Source organism: Sphaerodactylus townsendi, linkage group LG04 (genome assembly GCF_021028975.2).
Source record: "Sphaerodactylus townsendi isolate TG3544 linkage group LG04, MPM_Stown_v2.3, whole genome shotgun sequence".
NCBI lineage: Eukaryota > Metazoa > Chordata > Lepidosauria > Squamata > Sphaerodactylidae > Sphaerodactylus > Sphaerodactylus townsendi.
This window is the reverse complement of record NC_059428.1, coordinates 103,375,179-103,391,907: the sequence shown is the minus strand read 5'-3', so window position 1 is coordinate 103,391,907 and position 16,729 is coordinate 103,375,179. Positions and strand designations below refer to the sequence as shown.

Here is a 16,729-nt window from a genome sequence, read left to right as displayed (position 1 = left end):
CTAGGTTTCCACTCAAAGAACATCATTTATTTGTAAGCTAACTTGGTAATGGGCCCATTGGTCTCTTTTAACAGTAGTTTAATTACCCCACATTAATGTAAAATGTTACTTTATAAACATTATCAGCTGACAGCAGCAGCAGAGGGAAATGCTGTACTGAACCTTTGATTTCTCAGAGATTCTGCTTTTCTTACAGAAAGCCACCCCTTCATTTAGCAGATGGGGCCAGAATCAGCTATCAGTTTTCCATCTGAGGATCATAATTGTTGCATTGATAATTTTTTTATAGTAGCTGCTGTCTGTGAGTTTGCTTTCGTTAGCCAGAGCAAGTTAAATGTCTTTCAGATTCCAATGCAGTTTAACGGTTGCCCGCTTATGGTGTATAGATAGGATCCAGTATAAAATAGGCTCAAAAGTCAGTGAAACGATTTGTGTAAACCAGAGTTAGTAACAACCAATCATAATTCAGAATGTGTATTTGGTGGGTTTTAGTTCGCTGAAATTATGCCACAGTAAATCTAAGTTTTCAAGGAGATGCAAGACTGTTTGTGGGTATAAGTTTACTTCAATAGACAAATTCAACCATCTTTCAGTAATAGGGAATACATAGGTTATTGTTGTGCTTTGTCCATGTAGGATCTCAGCAAAAGCCCTAAAACAATGAAAAAATTGCTGCCCAAGAGAAAACCTGAACGGAAACCATCAGAAGAGGAGTTTGCCCTGAGAAAAAGTAAGTGTGTTTGTCCTACAGGGACGTAGAGGATTTTTCATCACTCCTGCTTGGCCAAAACATTAGTATTCTAACTTATTTTCAGAAAAGGGTGTCATTCCTTTGGAATGATGGAGTTTGAACAGAAGTTGCTCCACATGCCTCTGTATAGCTTGTCAAGCATACATCTTAGAAGCCTCACAATTATGACATGCAGTTGATCTGTTGAATCAGGAGTACTGCTTGGATATTGCTGTTTTGTGCTAGTCGTGATTGTGAAGGGTTTTAAGTGAAAGGTGTAATTGTTTGGTACTGCCATACACTAGCATAAGTTAACTAGGTGTGATAGTCGGTGTTGCCCACCCTGTAGCCTGATCTTATTCAGAAGCAGGTCCCAATGGATTCAGTAGGGAGTATTGCCAGATATGTGTATAGGATTGTAACTCTAAGCTTTTGTCACTAAGTATTATAATAATAATAAGCCTTTATTTGGCATAACAATAATCATAACACAATAAAAAACCTGAGATAAAAGGTATACAAATAGTCACTAAGTATTCTGTTTAATATGTGATTCTACACTGGATGCTTTTCCAAACTCAAAGGCTACTGTGCTTGCACACTTATTTGTGAATAAGCCCCATTAACCTCAGTGGAACTGATTTTCAAGTACGTTACCATAGCATCAGGCTGCAAATATAGGTCATTTATTTCTCGAGATCTTCTTATCTCACTCCAAACAGGTAGCTGAATTCTGTTTTGAATCCCCTGGGTGGCTTCCATAATTTTGCTATTCTTCTTTCCTTTTCAGTTATTTATTTATTATTCAAATTACTACTACCGGTATATATATCAATATGTTGTGCACCGCCCAGAGCCTTAACAACAACAACAACAACAACAACAACAACAATAAAATGTGCACTTGCCTTTCAGTAAAAGCTATGAAGATGGCTTCCCCCCCCCCCCCCCCCCCCCAAAGTTTGAAAAGCATTTGGGCTGGACCAGAGGTGCTGTTCCACTTGCATAATTGTTGCACTGGTAGAATGGTGCTCACACTGGCAGAGGAGGGAAGAGTTATGTTTGCCAAGCCCTTTTCGTCTTTGACTCTTATTCTATTCCAGTTGAGTTCCTTGACGACTCCCTACCTACCCCCAAGCGGGGGGCAGTCGAGGTCTGTATCTGAAGGGGCAGACAGGGAAATCCCACATCACCGGATTCTCAGTTCTGCGCGTGCTTTGGATCCAAGTTTGTAATCCCAAGTAATCCAATAAAACAATCCAAAGAACACAACAAATAATAATAAAAAACTCTTTTAACAATAATCGGATTTAAAAGCCTCAACAAAAATCTTAATAAAATCAATGTCTCAAAGCCTGGCAGAAAGGGATTATTTTTAGTAAATCTGGATGGATGGGCCTAGATGTACAGCCCAGCGAAGTGCATTCACATGTACTTACCTACTTATGGTGATGGGACACAAAACAGATCCTCAACAACTGAGCTGAGCTCATAGGTGTATTCTAACTGGAGAAGGTGTTCCTTGAATACATTTGGTTGTATTTGTTTCATTTAACTCCTCTTTCTCCACAATGGGGATCAAAAACAGCTTGTGCCATCCTCTTCTTTGTCAGTTTATCCTTCCAACAACCTTGTGAGGTGGGTTAGGCTGAGAGTATGTGATAGGCTTAAGGTCACCTAGGATGTTGCCATGGCGAAGTGGGAATTTGAACTTGAGTCTCCCAAATGCTAGCCCCACAGTCTGATCATGACATCACACTTCTTGTCTTTATGAGTGAAATATGTTGTGCTAACAACTTAGTATCTCTCCAGATGGTCTGAAACCTCTTGCATGACTCCAGGCTGTCTTTAGGTTGCAGAGTGAGCCTTTGACTCTGCTAGAGATTGTCGCTTCAGATTTTGAAGCACTGAACCATACCACATGAATAAAGTGACGTAGGCTGGCACTGCTATCCAGAGAACAGCCTTTACTTGCAAAGGTAGCCTGCACTACAGGGTTGGATGGAGAGCTTGATGGCTGTTAAGTGTAAACAGGCAGGTCTGAGCGGGAACTACATGCCCCTCCAGCATCTCAAAACCTAAGTGGCGGTCCTGAGAGGGCTGAGTTTTCATTTGAGACTCCCTCTCCTTGCCAGTGCTGTTTTCTTTCCTCAGTTGGCCATGTGGCGCTTCATCTTCTATCAAAGATAGGCATATAGGACTGATCTGACAATCATTTTTTGTATTTTTTTTGGTTAGCTGTTGTCCTACAGCAGAATTGAGCCCTGCACTTAGTGTGTTTTTGGCCTGAAGTTATTTTCAAAATATAAAAGCCCGTTGAACTACAGTTACAATAAATATTGTATTTTTGTTTTACGCAGGTACAGCTGCGTTAGAAGAAGACGCTCAGATTCTAAAAGTTATTGAAGCTTACTGCACAAGTGCCAAAACACGCCAAACACTGAATTCAAGTAAGTTTTGAAAAAAGTAAACAATTGTTGCTGCTCCATTAATTCAGCAAGTGGTATCGCTAGTCTTCCTTGAGTGTTTTAGCTGACTGAAGAGATCTAAATGTTGGGGAAAACATGCACAAATGCCAAAAGAATGGAATGGGTAAATACTTGTTTCGTAGCCTGACTTTTTTTGGTGGTTCGTGCACTCACATGCCCATAATACTGATTCCCCTTTACTCTGCGGTGGCCAAATCTGTAGATGGAGTAAGAGCTGCAATGAACTGTTCTCATATTCAGTTTTGGAGTTTTGTGGCCGAATATGTATGCTCCATGTAGTTCTGATCCATATAATTTAATGGAAAGGCTCACAAATCAGGGGCTGCAGTGTGTTGTGCTGACCCTAAGCCAGTGTTGCCAAACTCCTTCTCTTCAGGAGACTAGTGGGTGGATGGTGGGTTAAGGCTGGCGGCACATTACGATAAAGTCAGAAAGGTAGATAATTTTTTTCCCTTGATTAGCTTGCAGAAGACAGTAGGCAGGCAGGCAGGCAGGCATCCTTCTGGCATAGCCCAGTTAATGTGGCTTCCCCTTTTGTCTGGTTTGCTCATGCTCAGAAGAGGGACTGTCCTTTGGGGCCAGTGTGCTGCTTCTGGAAATCCACCATCCTTATTGGTTCTCCCACTGACTCTTGTTAAGCAACTGCCAAGCATTCTTACTTTCTCCTTCCCTCAGAATGTTGCCATGACCTATGTATTGGAAGTTAGGAGGTATCGTTACTTCTTGGAGGGGTACAAAATGGAAGATGCATCAAACATGGTGGCTTAATTTTTTATGGTACTCCAGCCACTCTGATGATGCACAGCTTGGGAATTGACAGCCTAGGCCCGTGGTGGCGAACCTTTGGCACTCCAGATGTTATGGACTACAATTCCCATCAGCCCCTGCCAGCATGGCCAATTGGCCATTCTGGCAGGGGCTGAATAAAGTATGCAATCCATGAGCTGACTGGAGTGCCATAAGTCTCACCAGCTGCGCCTAGGTATTTCTGCCTCAGTGTTAAAACTTCCAGTGCTGGAATAATGACCCTGCAACCTTTGTAGGCTGTTTGAATCTCTGATGTTGTGTCCAACGGACATGGTTGTGAGTGCTCATCAGTATTTTTGGGGTTAGATCAGCTTTGCTTAGGCTTGGTTTGCAAAGCTGTCATAAAATGAAGTGCATTCAGCAATACATGGTATTCATTACTTTTAGCTATATGATAAAAAATGGCAGCTGTCCATATGGAGTTCAGCTTGCTTGATATTTCAGCCTTTTTGGTTTAGACCTCTGAATTTTTTTTTAATTCACTCAGAGATGTACTTTTTTAAAAAGAGTGAAGAGACTTTTTCCATTGAGTGAAAATGTAACTGGCCATAAACAGTTCAAAGTAGTTTAAATATTTCTTTTTCATAATTCCCCTTTATTCTAGAGGACGATAATGTATTTTGTACATATCTGTATGTTTAGCAAAGCTGCTGTTTTCAATTACTCAGATATATACCCAACTTACACTGTGTCTTGGGGACCCAGGTTATTTAATCTTAAACAAGGCTGCAGTGGTGGAGATCCTCTATTGTAAGTAAAGCATTGTACCTAACAGGAGAATCTGCCAGCATGTTGTTATAGCTGCATAAGGGAGGAAGCATACTCTCTCTGGTATGTTCCAGTTTGCACAGTTTTGCCATTAATCATAAACCTAGTTAATAGCGATATGCTCCGGAAGGTATCTAAAATTATAAATTACCAAGTAGTTTATTATTGGCAGAAATTGATGTAGATATTGGTCGATATTCATCCATTAAATGCTTAACTATTTACCAGAAAAGTTAGTTAATGAATACCGTTGTTATGTAGACATTTCTATACCAAATGTATTAGCCTGACAATTGACTATCATTCTACTTTTTACTTCAAACTACAGTTAGAGTTCATGCATGAACACTATAAAATGAGATTTTAGTCATTTGTTATTAGTGGTAATTTATTGTAGGACTACATTTTAGTCTTGCTACTTTGATTTTCTGGCTTTTACGAAAAGGTTTGTAACACTTTGTGAACCATAACAGCAAGCTATTGGCATCAAAGTGGTAAAACTGTCTCTTGTGTGTTATATTTTTGTATGTTTCTGTTTAGGCTACTTTATGCATTTTTGCTCATTCAAACGTTGTCCTTGAATTTTACTGTTTACAGTCCTACAATAATCTTGTACAGGATTTTTTGGAATGATTGTACAGGGCGGGAGTGAAAAGATAAAATAAAATTGCTGGTGCTTTAAATGGCACAACTGTGCTCAAGTTGGTGTGTGTGATTTTTTTAAAAAAAAAACAAGGCGATGACGTGTTTTGAAACTTCCTTTTTAAAATTAATGTAAATTTGTGTGCTTACAGACACACAACTGGTATAATTTTTTTTGCTTTTTTGCCTTTCCCCCCTTTCTATGTATATTTTGTAAATATACATAGTGCAATAAATTTCATTGCTTACATTAAAGAACGACAGCTTTTGTTTGCATTTATTTGCAATGAAAACAAAGGTAATTGCATTTAGATGCACGGCTTCTTTTTTTCAGATTGCTGATATTGTTAAAATTATGTGTATTTTTTTCCTCAATGTACATGCAATTTTAAAAAACACTTATGAACAAAGACACATTGGCTTTAGCCTTTCACTAGAGACAGGGTTCGTCCTGCAATATAGTGGCTCTCCAGATGTTCATGGATCTGCCAATTGTGCCATACTGGCATGATGGGAAGTGTAGTCCATGAGCATCTGAGAGCCACTGGTCTACAGAACCTGTAATCTAGGGAATAAGACCTTACACACATATAATACTTCTACGTTAAAACAGGGCAAATGTTGCCCAGTATTTACAGAATCCATATATAATGGTACCTTTTCATTGATGCAGTTTCTTTATCACATTTTATTCTCCAGTTCTGCTCCTGTCCCTCCTGAGTCCAGGTCTGGCAGTTCTGCTAGTATCATTTTCCATTTGTTATTTTGGAGCTGTTGCTTCCAGAAAGGCCAATTTAGCATAACTATGTGGGGGGATCTTTGGGCTGGAATCCAGTGACATAAGAGTTAGGACAGGAATTTGCAAACGGAAACAGACAAGGTTGGGAAATGAGAGCAGCTGTTTTTCCTTCAGTCTCGTCTTCATCCCTGTGTGCTGTCTGCTGCTCTCAGGGCCTTTTCGCATGATCAGTTTGTTGTGCAGCAAGTGTGCATTTGCTTCTCCTTTGTTGTATACAGTCGAAATGTCTTCCTTCAGGATGTTGATACCTCTTGAAAAGGGGATATTGCATTTCTCTCAGCACTAAAATGTATAGTATATTTTGTGGGGGGGATGCTCTTCTTTGTGTACATGGCTCATGTGCTGCTTTCGTAATGATCTTTGGATCTTGGGTTTTGATGGGATGAGCGATGAACACATTTCCCTCAATTCTACTTTCATCCTGAGAAACAGTGGATGCAGTGTAGCAGCTTTAAATCCTTAAGCCTCTTTATTTCTTTTTTAAAAAATATTTAGATTGTGGCTTGGTGCACATGCAGTCTTATGCTTAATGTGTTCCCCATGCCTTCTATTTATACATTTGGATTTGCTGTTTTCTTTCTTGATGGGTGATGTCAGACTGCTGTTTGTAAAAGGAGGAGGGATGAAATTTGAGTTCTAGAGGAAGGAGATAAAAAGAGCATTGATCCTGCAGAATATTCCTAATCACTAATTGTAGTTTGGGTTGTTGAGAACATTGCATCTGAACTGACTGCATATGCTTGTGACACTCCCTTTACTTTTTTATCTCCAACAATGGGTGTGTTTACCGAGTAATATTTGCTATTTAAATTGGAGACATCTAGAAAGCCCTCCCAGTAAGGGATATGCTGTGTTCTATGTGGAATGCACTCTTGTCTATATTAGGATAGGAGATGAGAAAGACAGCAGTGGTGCTGTGGAGCAGTGGTGCTGTGCCACTTGAGCTGTGGAGGCTTATCTGGGGAACTAGATTCGTCTGTGCACTCCAACACACGCCAGCTGGGTGACCTTAGGCGAGTCACACCTCTTCAGAGCTCTCTCAGCCCCACCCACCTCACAGGGTGTTTGTTGTGGAGGGAGGGGGGGAAGAAGGGAAAGGAAATTATAAGCCCCTTTGAGTTTCCTTAGCAGGAGAGAAAGTGGGAGTATAATTCTCTGTTTAATGCAACCTTACATTCAGAAAAACTGTTATCCCTCCTGTACGAAATGTGACCAAGATGTGTGTTGCTTGAATAAAGACTGTGAGGCACATTGGCCAGAGTCTAGAATTCTATTGGGAGTGTCCCATTAACTGATCATGTGAAAAGGCACTGAAGTAGTGTTGAAAGAACTGGAGAAGCAAGTGGATGCATTCCAGGTCCATTAAATCTACTAAATCACTTTGTTTTTGATGTCACGGTGAAACCACCTGTGCTCTTAATGGAGAATTTCACGAGTGTCCTAATGTGAGCCCAGTACACACACAACCTGGTCCCTTCCATGGAATTGGTGGTAGCTTGGACTCCAGAATTTGGAGCTCCAGTTCTCCGCGATGCCCGTCTTTGGAAGAGTGGATCGCTAAAAACATAATTGCCTGGAGAGATGCCATGTTACAGAGCTTTGTGTAACTCCATGTGCTTTTAATCAAAGCTGTCCTTCAACCTTTCTCAAGGGGTTTGTGATGGCAGGGTGAAAGTGGCTCACAAGTCCAATACCCACATGGGGCTGTGTTCATATGATTGTTTTCAGAGGGCTAAAAGGCCACAGATTGAACATATGAATTAAGCCTCACTGATCTATTGCCAATCCCCCATGGTTTACCTTTTTGCTGGCTAAGGCCCAGTTCATATGTTACGTGCCTGCACAGTAAGTTTGTAGTTGTTTTGGTTATTTTCTTTAACCTCAGCCCATTTTCTGGTCGCCTTTTTCCAAACTAAAGCCCTGCCATCCTTCCACAAAGATTTTTTCCCACCCAAGAAAAGTCTTTGGGTAGGACAGTCAAGTGTTGCTGGTTCTTACTCATTGATATTTTACTATGTAGACCTTAGGAGTCATTCTAGCAACACTTCAGAAATACAATGCCAGAATTATTGTTTCCTCTAAAGGTAATTGAGAGGGAGTAAATGATGGTCTTAGGTAAGGGACAGCTGAACAGTGCAATCCTAAGAACACTTTCCTGGGATTAAGTTCCATTTACTACATGTGACTAGGATTCTGAATAGACCTGCTGAGGAATATGGTCACAGAATACTTAAAATTTAAGTATTTAAGTACAGTTTAGAATACTTAAAAAAACACAATTTGATTCTATTTTAGACATTTTGACTCAGTAGCATGTTCTAGAAGACACATTTTCTGGAAACACAAAACAATACAGGTGCACAAATCTTTTCAGGGTTTTCCCCATTTTTTTAAAAAAGGGTGCTATATGATTTGTTGTGAATGTAATTTCTACCACATATTTTCAAAATCTCCTTTTCAACCAAAGCAATTGATCCTGTTTAAAAGTGCATATATAAACAGAGGCACCCTCTGAATGGAGTTTCTTTTTTATTGTGTCTGTCTTTTTAAAAAATGTACATGCGAAAAGTTTAATTTTTATATAAAACCCAGCCAAATTGGGGACAACAAACGTTGGTGCCTTTTTAACAATATTTTCTCTTTTCCTTTTCTTCCCGTCACCTTTTGCTTTTGTTTCATGTGTTTTGGTTGTGGCTTATCCTGTATGTTCTCCTCCTCATCCCACCTCTGCCTGTCCACATCTACCATTTCATTTCACCCATACATCCTTAGCATGGCAAGGCACTGACCTGATGCATAATCACGTCTTGGCTGATGATGACCAATCAAGTCTAGACTCCTTGGGTCGTCGCAGTAGCCTTTCTCGTTTGGAGCCTTCCGACCTCTCTGAAGACTCTGACTATGACAGTATATGGACAGCCCATAGTTACAGAATGGGGTCTACATCTCGTAAGAGCTGTTGCTCGTATATCTCTCACCAGAACTAATGCACTTCTGAGCTTTTCTTAACAAATGCTTGTTGTATCACAGCCTGCTTTTCTTAGATGTTTTCTTGCAGTTTCCTTGTCTCTTTAATGTGATATTTTAATCACCTTTGGAAGAAATTTCTGATACTTCAATCATACCCGGCAGGCTAAACCTACAGAATATTTTTTATGTGAAAACAAACAGCATTGGTATGTAGGTTTGAAGGGTCTGCTTTTTTTAAAGTATCATTTTATCTATTCTTTCCTTCCCACAACAGTCCCTCTTTTTTATATGCGTCCATAGAAGTGTTTTGTGAAGCACACGTGCCATGTGTATTGAAATGATTTAGCCTTACGGTGTTTAGGCTTAGCACACAATAAAAAGAAAGAAATTGCAAGAAATCCAAACTATCTTGGCCAATTGTAAATTTGTTTTTTTAATAAGTTGCAGGTTTGGTGGGTGTTACTGTCAGCTGACCATGTTATATACTTCAGATGGTTGAACAAATCTTTTTTTTTAAAAGCTGGGAAGTTCTTCATTGCAAAACTAGTTTTACTGGCAAAATAAGGTTTTTTCATTTTATTTTGAAGACACCTGCCACAATCCAGAGTATTTTGTACAGCAGATCTTCCTTTCCCCTAGATGCACAGGAACCTGAGGAGAGTTCAAAAGCAATTTGCAGAGTAAAGGCATTGTTTCTTTCTCAGCATTTGTTAAACCATACCCTGGGCATGTGGAAAAAACCCTCTATGTATTTCAGTAGCTCTCTGGCTGTGGCTTACAAGTTGCAGACACTCAGTGACCTATAAACTTCTTTTTAAAAAATCATCAATCCCTTTTTTGTTGTGGTATAATCTAGAATGTCTCTCCCATCTTTGCAGAAAGGGATCTATGAGTTCTTGTTATATTTCTCTAGGTTCCCAAGATTCTGCATTGGGTGTGCCATTGGAAATGTCCAAGTATCAAAGTCCTGTATTTCAATTTGTTTGTTTTTTTCCTTCAGTCAATAATGGTAGAATTAAGGAATTCTGTTTTGGGTTATAACTGCAATGGATCCCTATTTATTTGTTCCAGCAGCTCTTGATACACTGGATTATCAGTTTTCTTGATTAAGGAATGGAATACTTTTTTGTGTGTTTAGTTCTTATAAAATAGGGTCTAATGATTTTGCAGCTAACTTTGATGTAGAGGAAAAAATTACTAAGAATTTAGTCTTTTTTTTTAAAGAATCAGAACGCATGAGAAGGCAATATGCCTTTCCCCCAGACACCAGATTTATTAAACTGCTATATCTAGTGTTCTTGTTACAACACTACAGTTCAAATGAATTAAATGAAACACTAGTGCTTTCTAACAACTTGATGATAAGTGTTTACAGGTCCTTAAATGATAGTCCACATCAACAGGTAGACTGCAATGTTCGCTGCTTAACTGTGGAATATAGCATTGGCAACCTACTGATCTAAGCAAGGGGACTAGAACAGAAATATTAAGATACTCAGAACAAAATTACTTGCATTTTATTTTACTTAAAGTAACCCGTAAATAAATATTACTAAATTGAAATACATGAAAGAGGGTTCTTGTTCAGTAAGCCAAAGCGCTTGGAGGCCAGATGTATCTGTAGGCCGAACCCAGTATTAACCAGCAGCCTGATCCTTAGGGCCAGAAAGTGGATAATTGTTTGCATGCAGCTGCCACACTGAAAAGGAAGACTTTCTAGGAGAACTGTTCAGATGCTGATTAATGGCTTAATATTCAAGTGTTTGAGCAGCACCAGCTTTAAAGAGTTCTAAGGCTGCTACAACTACACTCATTCCACTCTCCAAGTGAGCGTTGAAGCTCTGAGGCGCAGTACTGATGTTTGGTTCTGGTGGCTGCTGTTTTGGTAGGGCCTGGTTCCCTATTCTAGTCTGAGGGAGAATGAGTATGGCCTTGCAATGGCACCAGGATATGGTTGTGGCTCACAGGGTACGATATTTTTTAAAGTGTGCCAAGAGCCAAAGCATACATTTCACAGAAAATGCAAGCAGTAGTCTCTTACCTGTAGAAAGCACCAAATTTGAGCAGAGAAATGGGACGGTCCAGGCTGCTAAATGCAGCTGGCCTTTCAAAATGCATCCCTGCTCAGGTGTTTTTTTTTTCCATCAGTGGTGTAGGGGAAAAAGGTGCCTGTGTCTTATCCTGAGCAAGTGAGAAAGCTGAGATGGAACATTTTGAGCAGGAGGGGTGGGGGGTGGGAACAAGCCAAAGGAAAAACAATTGTATCCCCTGGCTGTTTTGCAAGTCAAACTCTGAGGCTTTCTGGGGCTTCTTGTCCAAATTAATAGAAAGTGACAAATAATGGCCATTGTAGCCTTGAAAAGGAGGAGAGGCATGGATTGTTTGTGTGTTCGCAGTGTAGCTACCAGTCTTTTAATTTTAATATTTTTAAAATTCAGTATTCTTTTTTTAAAAAAACATTGGTGGCAGTGAAGGCATGTTGTCCCAATGATTAAGCTTTACTTTTCTGACTTACAAAGAAAGGAAAAAAGAAAAAAAAAGAAAAGAAGGGAGGGGGGAGGCTATTTATTTACTTAATATATTTATATTGCTTTTTTATGTATTATATCTTTCAAAATTCAGTGTCTGCCCCAGTACTTTCCTGCTCAGAATAATGCTTGTTAACTGGAGCAGAATATTCAAGCTTTGACCATTTACCACCATTACTGCAAGAACTGTTGGACCATCATCAGAATGATGGCATGTTACCGGGCTAGATCTCAAGATCCATGGATGCAAGGATTGCATATCTGACCTACATTACCCTCCCCCTAACAGTCCTTCCCAGATCAAAAAAAGTTTGTTTCTGAGGTTGTGTCAACTGTGTAGTCTGATAGCCATGTGGTTCAGAAGCAGAGGTGGGATCCAACCAGTTCTCACCACTTTGGTTACTAATTTTTTCTGAGTGCCGAGAAGGGGTTACTAAAGCAACTCCCTGCCCAATAGGGACTGGAGGTCGAGTGTGTCGCGGCAGTGCCACTGTTTGGAATCCACCACCATCAGACCTGTTATTAAGGTACGGATCCCACCACTGTTCAGGAGGCTGAAGTGGTGAGAGGGAAGCAGAGGAGATTGCCCGGCAAGTAGATGTCCAGAACCAAAGAGACAGAAGGGCACTATGTGCTTCACACTTTAGCCTCCCACCCTGCTAGATAGATTGTGTGGTAGATCACCTACCACAGCCCTGGAAATAAACTTTCCGGGGATTGAAAAGGACTGTTGAGGGGAGGAAGAAGGGAATGCAGGAAAGATCTGTGACCACCAGTGCCTTCAACTGATTAACTACCAGGATCCAACCCATTACTTTCTTCATTGTAACCTAAAGTCATTGCCAGTGTTTTCACTGTTGCAAACTATTTATTTGTTACTAATAGATCAGATGTATTCATGCAACAAGCATTTTTTAAAATCCAGTGTTAAAACGGTGGTATTCAGCTGAAGTTCCAGTGTTTTTTATTTTTGTAGGAACTCCAATTATATTAAATTAGTGGTACTTATGTTGTACAATTCCTGTAAGTTAAGGATAGTGTGTACAGTTGAAGTGTATAATGAAAGTACATTAGAGGTGGTGAATTATGAGTGTAGGTGTGAGCCATCACTAGTTCCTTTCACATGGCTTAAATGGTATTGGCATTAAATTAGTAATTATGATGAGTTGACATTAAGCTATCTTAATTGTGTGTTTTGCGTAATCTTGCCAAAACACAATAATGTGTATATACAATAGCATAAAAACTGGAAAAAAATCTATATATTGTGCATTTCATTTGTGAACAGGAGAAGCCATCTTTTCGTAAGTTACTGACTTTGAAAACAGAATATAGATGTATATCTGAATGTGTATTGTATTGTACAGTTTGCATTTTATTGTTTGTGGTGGCATATAACAATTGTTTTTTTTAAGGTATCTGTTATGTACAGTTGAAATAAATTTTACATTTACTATCCTGTGAGTTTAATATTAAATTATTGTATCATGAAAGGGATGATGTACCTCATAATTTCATTTCTTTTAAAAAATATATTGGGCATGGTCAAGCAGAATATTTCAGTAAAGAAGTTAAATTTTGACCTGAATGAACCATAATATAATCATCTTATGCCCAGAGACCTAACTTCACACAGATCTTACGCTATATTTCTCACCTTCTCAGACAGTATATTTTCATATATTTGTTGTTTAATTAAGCTTACTCTGGACCTGCTTTATGCCGTGTGCAGCTAGTGCAGGGGTAGGGAACCTGCGGCTCTCCAGATGTTCAGGAACTACAATTCCCATCAGCCCCTACCAGCATGGCCAATTGGCCATTCTGACAGAGGCTGATGGGAATTGTAGTTCCTGAACATCTGGAGAGCCGCAGGTTCCCTACCCCTGGGCTAGTGGCTTCAGATGGAGATGCAAATCTTCATCAGATGTGTCTCTTACAACTGCAGATATAGACCCCATTTTATATATCAGTAGAGTATGCATCTGGTACTTGCTGGATCAATGAATGGAATTCTGTTTAAGAAGGTATTATGTGTACTTAAATACTGTTGCTGCATTTGGCTTAAGTAGCAGAAAATGGGCTAGATCTTGAAACAAAAGACAGCTCAGGAGTGTCTGGGTGTATTTTAAAATAAATATATAGCCTTAGAATTATTTTACACAGGCTGATCCACTAGTACTAACAGAAGAAGGAGATCCATATGCACAGTGACATCTCAGGTGAGTGAGGGGCCTTGCGTTGTACAGCGGTGCTCTTTTACCAATGAGAAGTTGAAGGATTTGAGTATATCTTTAAATATCTATTAACAGGACTCTCTTCATATTGGTGGAATTTTCACCTTGATATCTAAGTTTTAAAATGATCAATGTCATTAATGTTATTGTTAAAATGTTGTGTGAGTTTAATAACGTAAACAAATGTTAGACCTGTTATACAAAATATGCACTGATGGTATTTATCTCATTTACTGAAGTAATAGCAAGTCATGTGAAACAGGTGTTTTTCCCCCTTAAACCAGACATTTCATTTAGTTAGATAACGATGGACAGATCTCTTTTTGAAGTAAGTATTTCTTATAGTTTGAGTGATGCTCTTTATTATTACACGGAAGGTGAAAACAGTGAACGCTCTCTTTGCAGTATGTTATTTCAGGTGTGTCTTCATTTTCAAAGCTGTGAGTGTACCTGTATTTCAGATAATCATATAAACTATAAATTATGTGTCTGGGTGACCATCTTTGAAAGTGCTCAGACTTTGTGATATCCCAGTTGTATGAAATAATAATTTCACAGTTTTTTCTTCATTGCAAATAATCATTCCAAACCTAGGTAAATCTGTGGTTTGGACACTTGCTTTGAAAGTTGCAATCACAGAATGCCACTGAATTTTATAGCAAATTGTGGTTTTTTAGAAATGGCAAGTGTTCAGTCTACAAGCCATATGACGAAGAAGAAATGCAGGCTTGAGGGCTTCTCTGACTTGTTCCCATTTGAAAGCAGCTTACATGTTTCTAATGTTGAAATTTCACATTTTATGATGCTGTGATTAGTTGTGTATTGTACCCGAGAAGCTGAGATTTTAAGTATACATATGCAAGATCAAGTGGTGAACCTATTCAGCAGACTTTATTGTGCAATTTGAAATTATGTAATTTGAAAGCTGTATTGAGCTAATATATGCATATAGTGCATATACAATACATAAAGTTTAGGGGGCATATAATTTATTCTTATCAAGGTTTTATTTTAAAATGGTATCTGGTATGTCAGTTTTTCATATCCAATTCCATATAAGGATATTTGATGTGAATCAACAGTTCAAGCCTTAGGAACAGTTAAATTATATATAACTGCCCACCCAGCTAAGAGGGAAATACAGAGATATTAGTGCTGTGTTAATAAAACGGATGTTGAACACTCTGACTGCAGAATTTCATGAAGTGGGGAATTTTTAAAATTGTAATTGTAATCCATAGCCATAAAATAAAACCAAGGTGAATACTGACTCTTCACTGACACAAATAATGAGGAAAGAAGAAAATTAATGTTAAAAATACAGTGGATTCTGCTTATAATAGTTGATTTGATAAGATCACTTTTTCAGCAAATAACACTGATCTCTCAATTTCACTCAATATGCTTGGCAAAGTTTGTTTTGAGAAAAAGAATCCTTGAGCACATCTTCAACTCTATCAGATGAAAATGACAATTGTATTGTCGAAGGCTTTAAAAACACCAGAAGCAAAGGCCATGGGCATGCTAAGATCATGGACAATGGACTCCACCCAAACACAGGATTTGCATTCACCAATACTGCTGCTGCTGCAGGGAATGCAAATGTGAATCACTCCCGGGACTGAAAAACCCCACCTGCAATACTATACTATCAACCACACCTTTGCATATCAAGTTCCACCCAAACGCTTACTGATTGGTTCCCCACCTGGGGACATGACAATTTATACCCCACTAAAACATTCCCTTCTCACTTGACGCAGGGTGAAACAGACTTCCTTCTGTGATACACCTCTGAAGATGCCAGCCACAGATGCAGGCGAAATGTTAGGAACAGGATCCACTAGACCATGGCCATACAGCCTGGAAAACCCACCACAACCAAACAAAAAAAATCATTTGGATGTTCCTTACTGCAACTGCCTGCTCATAATCCAAGACAAATGGCAGCATTAATTCTCATAGTTTTTACTCCTGTGATATTTTGGTTGCTTTCAGGAAAAAAAAGTGATATTAAACAAATACTTGACAGTTGTTTTGGTAGTAAATGTCCTTTCAGCCTACTGAAATAAAAGAATTAATATAGACATTCTGCTGAGTTAAAATGTCTAATCCTTTTCTCAGTTGTTCGGCAACCCAGAAGCATTTCTTTGAAAAGACTATATGGAGAGTCTGTATAAGGTGTGTAATTTGATAACTGCAAATAACCTTCAGTTACGTAGTTTGCTGTGACAAGTGAATAAATGTTAGCACATGTATTGGAGGTGTGTTTTTGAAAAATTGATTTAAGCTGTTGTAGGTTTTGTATTGTTGAACATAACTTCATGTAGAATACTTTGTGTTTTAAACTGTTTTATTTGTTAGATTCAAATCCAGTAGCATCTTAGAAATCAACAAGATTTAGGGAGCATAGAAGGGAGCTTTGACTCTCTAAAACTCATACCCTGAAAATATTGCTGGTCTCTAAGGTGCTACTGGACTCAAATCTAGCTGTTCAGTGGCAGACCAAACATGCCTATTATCTGAAACCATCTTCTTGGTTTAATGTATTGTCAAAGGCTTTCACGGCTGGATTCAACTGGTTCTGGTGGGTTTTCCGGGCTGTCTGGCTGCGGTCTGGTGGATCTTGTTCCTAACATTTCGCCTGCATCTGTGGCTGGCATCCTCTGAAGATGCCAGCCACAGATGCAGGCGAAACGTTAGGAACAAGATCCACCAGACCACAACCACACCGCCCAGAGCCCCTTGGGGATGGGGCGGTC

General features: G+C 39.1%; 1 protein-coding gene across 5 annotated transcripts in view; it reads left to right on the top strand.

The window, feature by feature from the left end:
* ARHGEF7 (Rho guanine nucleotide exchange factor 7) overlaps nucleotides 1-16,729 on the top strand; it is a 115,928-nt gene that overhangs the window by 78,746 nt on the left and 20,453 nt on the right. For 3 of the 5 annotated variants that reach the window (XM_048495353.1, XM_048495352.1, XM_048495357.1), the window contains exons 17-19: nucleotides 637-730; nucleotides 3,091-3,180; nucleotides 9,008-9,184. In XM_048495353.1, the coding sequence (XP_048351310.1) occupies nucleotides 637-730; nucleotides 3,091-3,180; nucleotides 9,008-9,184 (361 nt within the window). Of the gene's footprint in view, nucleotides 1-636; nucleotides 731-3,090; nucleotides 3,181-4,731; nucleotides 5,491-9,007; nucleotides 9,185-16,729 lie in introns of those variants that run through there. The other 2 variants (XM_048495356.1, XM_048495354.1) reach the window with 2 other exon arrangements.